General features: G+C 49.4%; 1 protein-coding gene and 1 non-coding gene across 2 annotated transcripts; one reads left to right on the top strand and one right to left on the bottom strand.

Annotated features, from left to right (window-relative positions):
• Positions 1-1,213: 1,213 nt before the first annotated feature.
• Positions 1,214-4,550, top strand: LOC123128943 (very-long-chain aldehyde decarbonylase GL1-6). Its single transcript, XM_044549063.1, has 9 exons — positions 1,214-1,377; positions 1,474-1,703; positions 1,806-2,258; positions 2,355-2,742; positions 2,853-2,960; positions 3,304-3,504; positions 3,625-3,723; positions 3,813-3,995; positions 4,103-4,550. The coding sequence occupies exons 1-9, from the start codon at positions 1,318-1,320 to the stop codon at positions 4,322-4,324; spliced, it is 1,944 nt and encodes a 647-aa protein (XP_044404998.1). The 5' UTR covers positions 1,214-1,317; the 3' UTR covers positions 4,325-4,550.
• Positions 4,551-5,070: 520 nt separating this feature from the next.
• Positions 5,071-5,143, bottom strand: TRNAR-CCU (transfer RNA arginine (anticodon CCU)). The gene has a single exon. It is a non-coding gene; the product is annotated as a tRNA-Arg (tRNA).
• Between the last annotated feature and the right edge of the window lie 6,711 nt (positions 5,144-11,854).

The raw sequence follows: 11,854 nt of genomic DNA, 5'->3' as shown, positions 1-11,854 counted from the left end.
AGAGTGTAATTTTTTTATATTTCTTTATCGAGGAGTACATAGCACTTGGCTCGGTATTGAATTCACATTTTTTCACTTGTGGAATCAAACCACGCGCGCGCGCGCGCACACACACAATTTTTCTTTGCACAGGTAAGTGAATCCCGGTAGAATACATGTGTGCTTCCGGGCCTGATCACGTTTAATAATTAGAAGAAGAAAAAAAGAGAATGTTACAAATTACAGTCATGCGTGTGCAACTCCGTATGGTGATGCAACTTCCTCATCCTCATGCGCGTCGTGCATGCAGACGGCATTTTTGTCGTGACTTCTCCCTCGTGGTTTGTTTTCTAGTCTTTTTCAAATTTATTATTTTACCTTGTTTTCTATTGGTAAACTGCCTGAATTAATTTGCAACTCGTGTCAGTCGATTTTTCAGAGAGCGCAATCCGAAGAGGGGGGCGGGCGTGATGCGGCTGACCGCAGTGCCACGGCGACGCTGAGCCGGGAGCGACCTGAAACGTGCACGACACGGTTGCGGTGTCACCGATGGAGCAGGAGATGAGGCTGGCTTGTATTGGTGCGACAGCGGTGCGGTCGGGAGGGAGGGGGCGGTCAATGGAGCCAGAGAAGACGATGGGTTTAGAGGGATGACCGGCGGCGATGACGGCAGACCGATGGAGGTGGCAGCTTGGGAAGAGGGGGGCGAAAATGCGCACACGGTAGCCTCGTCGCTGAACAATGTCGGGGAGCGGCGGGAGGAAGAAGGCGAGCTAAGGAGAAAGTCGAACGCTCGCCGTTGGTTGGGAAGTTGTAATTGTAAGGCCTCTCACAAATAGTTTGTCCCCCTTTTGAATTTTGAATCGTGTCGTTGCACCTTTTGCGCCCAACGCCGTTCAGTAGACACAAAACTTGACTCCGAGTACCACACTCTACGGAGGTCGGCAGCGCGATCGGCGGGCTAGGGCAGGGACCGAGATCACATCACGTACAAGGGACCAGAAATGCCAAACCTACGTATAACGAACCTACGGATGGAAATTTAAATTTATGGGGTCGATTTCCACTAACCTCCCACTAATGCCCCGAGTTTCCCTCATAGGGAACCGATAAGCCTTTCCGTTGGCGATCAAGATCGGCCCCGACCTGCACTTGACCCCACTCCCCCACTGCTCTGCTCCTTGGTTGTTTGAGCAGTATAAATGCAAGCCGGTGCCCCTCCGCCATTGCCATCCTCCACCCCCATCGGGACGAGCATCTCACTCCCACAGCCGCGCAACAGAGCTAGCAGCTCTGCTGCGAAGCCGAGCTCCGGCAAGGGTCTCCGAGGAGCGAACCATGGCGTCCAAGCCCGGCCCTCTCACCCGGTGGCCATGGCACGACATGGGAAACTACAAGGTACGCCATGCATATCTTTGTCCATTCATGCATGCATCCATCTTTCTCGGCCAGAGCTCGTGGTGACCACCAGCTCTGCTTTTTGGGTGCGTGTAGTACGCGCTGGTGGCGCCGTGGGCGGCGTACAGCACGTACCGGTTCGCGGCGGCGACGGCGAGGGGCGAGGAGGGGGACCTGCTCAGCTTCTTCGTGCTGCCCACGCTGCTCTTCCGCCTGCTCTACACGCAGCTGTGGATCTCCGTGTCCCGCCACCAGACCGCCCGCTCCAAGCACCGCATCGTCAGCAAGAGCCTCGACTTCGAGCAGGTCGACCGCGAGCGCAACTGGTCCGTAACTAATCTTTTCTTCAGGCATGCATCCCCACGGCAATGGCGGCATGGCCGGAGGCGCTGACGAAGCAGAGGATGCATTCCATTGGTAAACTGCAGGGACGACCAGATCATCCTGACGGCGCTGCTCTTCTACGTGGTGAACTCGGTGGCGCCGATGACGCAGGGCCTGCCGTGGTGGAACCCCAAGGGGATGGTGCTCACCGTGCTCCTCCACCTCGGCCCCGTGGAGTTCCTCTACTACTGGTTCCACCGGGCGCTGCACCACCACTACCTCTACTCCCGGTACCACTCGCACCACCACGCGTCCATCGTGACCGAGCCCGTCACCTCCGTGATCCACCCGTTCGCGGAGGAGGCCGTCTACTTCGGCCTCTTCGCCATCCCGCTCCTCTCCACGATGGCCACCGGCATGGCCTCCGTCGCCGTGGCCAACGGCTACCTCGTCTACATCGACTTCATGAACTATTTGGGGCACTGCAACTTCGAGCTCGTCCCCAAGCTCCTCTTCGACCTCTTCCCGCCGCTCAAATACCTCATGTACACGCCATCGTAAGTCACCCTCCAATCCTGCATGACCATGCATGCACGAGCTTGTTAGTTTCCATGGAGTTTTGTCAGATTATTCATCGTGGATTTTGGTTGCAGGTTCCACTCGCTGCACCACACGCAGTTCAGGACCAACTACTCGCTGTTCGTGCCCTTCTACGACTACGTGTACGGCACCATGGACAAGTCGAGCGACGACCTGTACGAGCGCACGCTGCACGGCCGGGAGGAGGCCCCCGACGTCGTCCACCTCACCCACCTCACCGCGCCGGGCTCCCTCCTCCACCTCCGCCTCGGCTTCGCCTCCCTCGCCTCCGCGCCGCTCGACTCGCGCCCCCCGTTGGCGCTGGCGTGGGCACTGGCGATGGTGGAGCGGCCGCTCGCCGCGCTGGCCTCGCTGCTGGGCCGGACGGCGTTCCGGTGCGAGGCCAACAGGATGGGCAAGCTCAGCACCGAGACATGGGTCGTCCCGAGATACACCTCCGAGGTACAGGCAACAACAACAACAAACATCCACCATGACCATGACCATGACCGCCATTCATTCCTTAATTTTTCCGATTCCTCGCTTGAAACACTACTAATTTATTTGTGCAGTACACGTCGAAGAAGGATGGGCACGCGGTGAGCCGGGTGGTGGAGCGGGCGGTGGCGGACGCGGAGGCAAGCGGCGCCGCGGTGCTCACGCTGGGGCTGCTGAATCAGGCAAGCTACCGTCCGAGCGCATGAACCCCCCCTTCAATGCGCGCTGCAACCGCATTCATTTCGTTGGCGCCATTGATGAATTTATTTGCTTACAAGTAGTAGCACTGCGCTAGTAGATTCAATGCGGGATGCAGACAGTAGGTGCGAGGCGCAGCAGCGCCATGAATACATGCACGCAGTATTTTCAGATCTTCATCACACACATAGGAGTACTCGTACTACTCTCTGAAAAGAAACATTGGCGCTCCAGTATGAATGAGATTGTCGGTTTTCAGGCCATGGTGGCACTAATTGACCGAGTAAGGTGCTGACATGGATGGGCTTTGTTGTTTGATGCGTGCAGGGCTACGAGCTGAACCGGAACGGGGAGCTGTACGTGATCAGGAAGCCTGGCCTGAAGACCAAGATCGTCGACGGGACGAGCCTCGCCGTCGCCGCCGTGCTCCACATGGTCCCTCGCGGCGCCAGGGACGTGCTCCTCCTGGGGAAGGAGTGCAAGGTGGTGTGCGTGCTGGCCCAGGCCCTCTGCGAACGCGACATTCAGGTACACTGCAAACACTGTTGCTATTCGTCAGAAGAAGACAAGTGCAAACTGACAGCAATAATCTGGATCCGTTCAATGTTGCATTTGGATGATTGATTGGTTCATGATCGTGTCGAACAGGTTCGGGTGGTGGACGCGGATCTGCACGAGGCGCTGGGGCAGCAGATCAGCCCGGAGCTCCGGGGCCGCCTGGCCCTGTCATGCAGCCACAGCAGCAAGGTACACGAACTGCAGATCTTGCGACTGCAGTAAAATTACTGCTGTTTTTGGACGTGGACGCCGCGACTCAGACGTGAAACGGGTTGCAGGTGTGGCTGGTTGGCGACGGGCTGACGGCGCGGGAGCAGGAGAAGGCGACGCCGGGCACCCACTTCGTGCCCTACTCCCAGTTCCCGGTCACCGCCGGCGGCGACGCCCGCGCCGACTGCGTGTACCACAGCACCCCCGCGCTCGTGGCGCCGGAGTCGTACGAGAACCTCCACGCCTGCGAGGTAACAACCATAGATCCAGCATTTGTGTCCGTGGCTCCATGCCACTGTGTGTGCACTGTGCACGCACCGTGCTGATGTCGCGTGGCTGTTCTTGTTCGTGTGCGCAGAACTGGCTGCCGAGGCGGGTGATGAGCGCGTGGCGCGCGGCGGGGATCGTGCACGCGCTGGAGAGGTGGCCCGGGCACGAGTGCGGCGACGCGGTCACCGGCGTCGACAAGGCGTGGCGCGCCGCCCTGGCGCACGGCTTCCGCCCCTACGACGCCGCCGCCGTCCGCCACGCGGCGAACGGAGCAGCCAAACCCGGCCAAGCGCGCGCTGATGCCAACTGAACCGACCGATCGCCGCCGCTCTGGAACCAGATGTAGTACCACTATCGTGTCTCGACGATGCTTTGCTACCAGTAGTAATCTTCTCGCAAAATAATCCTCCCGCGTTTATGTCTGTCATCATCAGGAGCTTCAACTGATGAACACGGTTATGAATGAGATCAGGCTATCTGTTCGACAGTGAAGCGCAGAAGGGAGAATAGTGAAGTGCTCAGATGGATCGGCTCGCCTAGGACAGTCTCTCAGTGACGATGATGCTTTGATAAACTCTCGGTATTACCGTATGTCAGTCACTTAGCTTGACGAGTTTCAGGCGATGAACACTGTTATCAGATCTTTTCTGCCGGTGAACGTCGGCTTTATTAAGAGCGTACGAGAACTTGACGAGGAAAACACCCACACCGGCTCGCTTAGGATAGTCTCTCATTGACGATGATGCTTTGATAAACTCTCGGTACTACCACGTGTCAGCCACTCAGCCTGACGAGGTTCAGCCGATGAACGTTGTCATCAAATCTTTTCTGTCGGTAACCTCAGTTTTATTAGGAGCGTACGAAAACTTGATGAGAAAAACACGCACACTAGCTTGCCTTCAAGTGATGAACACTGTCATCAGTTCTTTTTTTTCTGCCGGTGAATGTCGGCTTTATTAATAAGAGCGTAAAAACTTGAAGAGAAAAACACAAAACGTGGCCTCCACATTGACTGAAGTTTTTTCTCATCAGACATTCAAAAATGCAAAAGGGAAACGCGCCAGGTAGGGGTCGAACCTACGGCCTTCCGCTTAGGAAACGGACGCTCTATCCACTGAGCTACAGGCGCTTGCCTGTAGAATGGGTAACCATTCCTTTACATGACGTTCAAACACCGATCCCCTTCCTCAATGGAAACGAAGCAGGGTTCATACAGTTCTACAGTACTGAGGGAAAGGACCGACGTGTCGACTTCGCAAGATCTTACACACCCACAACAGACGGGACGCAGAAAGGGATGACAAAACTGTTCGAGCTCACTACTCCGTGTCTTCGTCAGCTTTGTACAGGGAGCTCATCACATCGCTCCAGCTTTGGGAGAGACCCGTGGTGAACGCGGACGCGTCCGAGTGAACAAAATAAGCTACTAGTATGTACAGCAATCTTCAACCAATGAGAACACGGTTCATTTGTAATCCACTTCTACTACCTGGAGTACTTTCACACGTTATCGGCATTTTGACTTCAACAAAACTATAAAAGAAAAAGTATATGTTATTCATCTATTTTTTTCGAAACCAAGGCAAAAGATTTGCCTCATATATTAATTAAACAGAGAGGAGAGTTTGTTACAACAGTCACTCTTACACGGCATGAAAGATTACTCACACACAATAATAGACCCTAGTTTCTTTGCTCCGACGGTGACCCAAAGATTTGCCTCGTTAGTGATCGTAGTGAGCAAGACAGGCGGTGGTGCGCTCTTATGCCGGAAGACCCGAGCATTTTTTTTCGTTCCATATGGTCCATGACACGAGCATGGTCAGTAAGGCCATCGCTTTTCTGTTGGGGACTCCTGCGCCGGTTCGATTTGTCCACCAATTCTTGACGGAACCATCCAGATGCCACAAGGAGGTGTCCAACTGTTCTAGATGGAATTTGTCAGTGACCATCTTCCAAAGCCGTATGGAATAGCGGCACTTGAAGAAGAGATGTGGCCCACTCTCTTGCTTCCTTTTGTAAAGAGGGCAAAGACCACAATTTGGCCATCCCCGCTTGGCAAGCTTGTCGGCTGTCCAGAGTCTATCTTGGATAGCCAACCAAACAAAGAACTTTGCCTTTGGTAGGGATATAATACTATTTTTGCACCCACAAAAGGAAACATAATAATCAGATATAAGCACTACAACTAAACATGGAATTGGCTGCTAGTTGTGGATCACATAGTTGAATTTGACAGATTCGAAAAAAAACATAGTTGAATTTGAATAAATTAAACTTCACTTCTAATAGATGGTGACGTGCAACTCAATGAAATGGGGCAATACATATTTACTACCTGTTCTGAAACTCTCCAACTCTCGGTTTCACAAACTCCAAGCTCGAAATCCTGCTAAACGCATTAGCTCCTCGAAGTTGTATTCTCAGAGCTGTCTCGGGCCGTGGTGCAATTTGGAGAAGCTAGGAAAACTGAGCTCAGTGAAAACAGGAATATGGAGTTCCACCTATTTACAAAAGGTGTTTGGCTACAGAAATGGTAACGGTAATGTTAACGTAATCAGATCACACTGTTTAAGGAGGTGTAATGAGCTTTTTCCAAATTTGTTTGGTTCAGGGCAGTAAAGGAATTGATTACCATCCCTGAACCTCGCTCCTCGCTGGCCAGCATGCTTACCATAAATGGCCTGATCTTGCTCGCCCCCAGCCGCCCAAGATATCAAGGGCGCCGCCCGCCATCCTCAAAAACCAAGCGCCGCTGGCTGTCCGAGAAATCAAGCCCCGCCGGCTGTCCCAGAAATCAAGCGCCGCCGGCCGTCCCAGAAAATCAAGCGTTGCCGGCTGCTCGGAAGAGGTCAATGGAGGAAGAAGAGGTCGACTGGAAAACAGAAGATGGACCTTGCTGCTCCCTGGCGGCTTCAATGGTCCATCCTCGCTGGTCCCGGCGACTGGCGTGGCCGTTCCCCGCGACTGGCATGGCGTGGTCGTTCGCGGCGGCTGGAACAGGAGGAGAGGACCGAGGGGAGGCTGCGGCGCTGGACTCGAAGGGGGGTCAAGGGGAGGCGGTGGCGCTCAACTCGAAGGGGGGTTGAGGGAAGGCGGCGGCGCAGGGCAGATCGGGGAGAAGAGGGAGTCGTGGGGGAGGAGGAGGACAGGAGCGCTCGGGGGAGTCGCTGGTAAGGAAACCGGTACCGGTGAGGGGTGGGGGGTATCGACGGATAGCTAACCCGGACCTGATTACGGAGGCATGCGATTACGTAGGGCTGTCCCCAAACGCATGTAACGAATTCCATTTACACCGTAAACAGGTGACGGGCCAAAAACGATGAAACAAACACCTCCTAATATGTCACTGCCTAAGAAAACGTTTCGGCTGAGCTCCTCCACGTATAGAAACAAATCACTCGACCGAATCATTCACACTCTCCTCTCTCCTTCGTTCACTGAGTTGGGCTGCCTCCAGCTAGCCCAAAGGGGCACCTAACAGGCCTGTTGCCTCGCAGGGCTGCAACATTGAGAGAAGCTCCAGATGGAGCCGAACATTTCTAAGATAGTTACATGGAGTTAGAAGCGAGGAGGAGAAGCTGGATATGTGAAGTTTTGAGAAGCTAGAGGGGATCCGTACACGCCCTTAGTGCCCAACTGCTGTGAAACATAAGTTTTCCCTTCACCCTCCGTAATACTCACATCTAATTCCTCCCCATCTACAAACTTGCTTGATAACACGTAGGATCAGGTCCTGAGAAAGTAACTTCCAATTAGAGAACCAGACAGAGAAATGGCCAGCACCTTACACTCAGCTTATCCCTCCTCGTCGTCCACGTGGTCCAGGACTACGGTGGTGGTGGTGCTGCTACTGCTACAGTGGCGGCTGCTTGGCGTCCTCATCGCTGACTTCGATGGGCTCGCCCTCCTCCCCATCTTTGTCACCTAACAGGTCACCGTGAATGTCACGATTGGGCCATCTCCCAGTTCGAACGGAGAGACTTGGGCGCCGACGGGATGGTATTGGGAGAGAGAAGAGTATATCAATATTGGAATAGGAGAGGGGATCAAGAGTACTTGGAGTGGTGTCTCACATGAGCTAAGTATTCTCTCGCGAGGTTTTCGAGTGGCAGACGACAACCCTCCACCTGTTGCAGGTCTCTGCCGCGGGGGAAGTCCCATGCCGGTCGCGGCTCCTACGGTGGTCATCGATGGCCGGCCCATGCTTCTCCCCCATCGTCGTCACTTGTGCAAGAAGCAAGTGGAAAGAGGCATTGAAGGGGGAGAATCATGGGGATTGGAAGAGATCAGGGGAGAGATGCAAAGGAGAAGGCATTGTGCTACTACATCGTCACCTAGCTGTTGTTAACGAGAAGTATATGGGAGATGAGGATGGATTTTTCAGGAAGGAGAAAGCTGTTAAGGAGCCTCGCGAAGCAAAGTCGCAAGCGACCGATATAAGTGGTGAGTGGTGGGACCCATACCGAGATATTTTTGGTCTAAACCGATGTACCACAGCTGCGACTCAATCCCACATAATATTTCCAAATATAGGTAGTAAAAAATAAAACAACGGTGGAAACTCAAAACTAACGCACTTCAATATAGGTATGTATGACAACACGTTATTGTTTTTTCTATATGACAACATTGGCTTTGCCCAATTTATATGACAACACTTCATTAACTTTGCTATATGACAACACTTTATTAACAAGCATTTTCTTTGATCTTAATGGCTTGTTGGTGAAAGATTATGGCCTTGACCATTCTCCATTTGTAAGAAACTATATAATAGCCTCTTGATATGTTCTTGTAAAGTTTGGGGGTTGTGAATCAAATAGAAAACCCCAGAACTGTTTCAAACATGCAATAGATACTATAACCACAAAATATACACAAAGTACTACTTTGTGTGGTACAGATGTCATAAACTTTCTCAAGCAGAAGAACCCAAATTCTCAAACGTGCATCCAAGGGTTCTCACTGGCAAACGACTACATTGGTGCAATAAATGGGACTCAAAATAGGAATTCTATTCAAAGACAATCAAGTCAGGTGCATAGGAAGAACAAGCTTCGTCACTCATAAGGTGATGGCAATATGTGACTTTCATATGCATATTAAATATGCCTCACTTGGACAACGTGGTTCTATGCATGACACAAGTGCGCTATTTGATGCAATGCATTGGACAAGGCCACCTCCCCCATCATCCAAAGGGTGAACATTTTTTGGTTATAACTCATGTCATACATGCAACAACCTAGATGATTGTCCCTTTTGTTGTTTTGGACAAGTACTAAATTATAGATGTTGGATATCCTAATAGAAAGGGGATAAGTTCTACATTGTAGATGCTAGCTATCCTAATAGGAAGGGGTATCTTGCACCCTGCAAAGGAGAAAGGTACCATGTCCCTAACTTTCATATAAATGTCCAGCGGAATGCACCTAGGGAGAAGTTCAACATGATCTACTCATCCAAGCGCAGTTGCATAGAGAGCCTTTAGAGTGTTGAAGATGAACTGGCACATTCTTCTTAATATGCCAATTACTCAACTAAAACACATAATATGATTGTTGCTACTATGACATTAAATACGTTTTTTTCTTCAATGATGGAAAACATATTTTCCATGTGACATGGACTGGACTATGTACCAACAATTTCGAAATGATACAAGAAAATTATTTCTTCCTGCAAGTGCATCACATACATCAACATTAGAGGCAAATGGTCATGACATGGATGAGATAGGGATCAACTATCTATCGCCATTGCTATAAGTTGGTGATATTTGGTTGTTGCCAGAGATATGTGCCTCTTCTGCTTACAAAATTATGCAAAATGTAAGATTCCTATTTTATGAAAGATGTGCAAAACTTAATGTTCATCATGGTCTGTATTATCATGTCCGTTTACAAATTTACATAAACTATCCTCCGTGTAAAAATACAAATTTTGCACTAATGAAATGCTCTATGCACACAATTAAATGTGAGAAGAAAGGGACAAAAATGTCTCCAGAACATGCTTCACTCAACTCAAACCTCTTTCGACTATGTTGTTGTGACACACTTGATACCAAGAAAGCATTTTTGCAGAAGAAAAAACTAGACACATATGATGTTTGGCTGAGATGAATGATGCTAATTCAAGAGTAAGTGCAAAAAATTTCTAGATTCCAGCTTATTGTCCAAGTGAAGTAATAGAGAAGATATATTGGGCCATAGAAAAACCAATAAGTGGGAAATAAAAAGGTTCCATGAAAAACCAAAGGTATATTCATATATATAATTTTTTTAATTTATGACTAGATGAAATAGACATATTGGGCCATAGAAAACCAATCACGCACAATTTATTCATATTCTAGAATTTCCTAAGATGTACAATTTACCTATATATATAATTATTTTTAATTTGCAACCAGATGAAATATACATACATTTTAGAAACCTCACACAACTATATAGCTCGCTCCTATGATATTTGGGGAAAGTATAATAGACGTTAAAGTCAATATATATATTTTTGGAATTCTTCTAAGTGGTCTAAACTAATATGTGGTAGCTTGTGCTTTTTACTCTTAAGTTACAAAACTTTGGTTAAACAAAAATATAAGATGCAGTGTCTCAAAAAGGAAATAACTTTGTCACGCTCAATTGCAATATATGCTTCAAATTTAGAAAAAATGCATTTTGTACTACCGATCATATGAATTAAATCTTAATATTTCGTTGTATTACGCTAGTTGCTAATATAATAGATTGAACTATTTAAGATCATATGTCAAGAACTATATTTAGTTACAGAAGCAAAAATGTTTGCTATAAATAAATCATAGTCATGTACATAAAGTCACCCAGGGTCCACCAATTTATCAGACATGTGTTAATACATAAAGTTGTTTCCAGACATCTTCATATTTGCAATAGTCTTGTCAGACAAAAAAGAAGGACAATTATTTGGCTGCTACTCGAAGAGTCAATTCGAAGGGTCTTGACATCTTCAGCTGGTATGATACTTATGGTCTACTTGGCTGCTACTCGAAAAGTCATCGCTGAGTGTCCTGCTCTAGTGGTCTTGTCGCCCTTGGTTGCTGCTAGGGGAGCAGCCGCTAACGCAGAGTTCTCCTTGTCTTCAGTAGCGGGACCATCCACAACTAGGGTTTTTGCTTCACCCTTCGATCCTGTATTGATTGATCCATTCCCATTAGTAGTATTATTGGCACCAAAACAATGGTTGTTGCTCAGTCCAATTTATGTTTTGTTTTTACCCTTCATTTTGTTCCTACACATTAGGCTTTGTTGGGATTTATCGCCTTCACACACTTTTTTGGTCTATATTCTCCATGATCTTGTTTTTAGGTGTGTTTGGAGGTTTAAGGAAAGAAGGCCAAGAAAGGGTGATGAAATCACAGACTAAGGCATAGCCTAGTGGTGGGGAAGGGGTTGATGCCTTCCCACCCACCCAGGTTGAAGGCATGGTACTTGCAATTTGGGTTTGTTGCACCAATTATAATGTATGGGGTATGGGGTTCCCTTACAGTCTTTCTGTCAAAAAGAAGGGTGATGAAATCATGTCGATTAATGTGATAAATTATCACCATAAAAATAAAAGCATATGGGAGAAGAGGGGGGCTACGAGGAGTGAATAGAGCTCCCGACGGCACATGGTACGACCGCAAGCACTCGTACCATTGGTCGTACCATGCATTGTCACCACCTCTTGGTCGACAACATCAGCCCCGTGGAAACGGATTTGGGATCACGTGCCCATAGACACCAGAAACTCATCTAGAACAGAGAACCCTAATCTCCAGAAGGCATCATGAGGGCGAATTGGCAAGGAG

The sequence above is a fragment of the Triticum aestivum genome, chromosome 6A (genome assembly GCF_018294505.1).
Source record: "Triticum aestivum cultivar Chinese Spring chromosome 6A, IWGSC CS RefSeq v2.1, whole genome shotgun sequence".
Lineage (NCBI taxonomy): Eukaryota > Viridiplantae > Streptophyta > Magnoliopsida > Poales > Poaceae > Triticum > Triticum aestivum.
The sequence above is the reverse complement of the archived record's forward strand: the minus strand, read 5'-3'. Positions and strand labels throughout refer to the sequence as shown.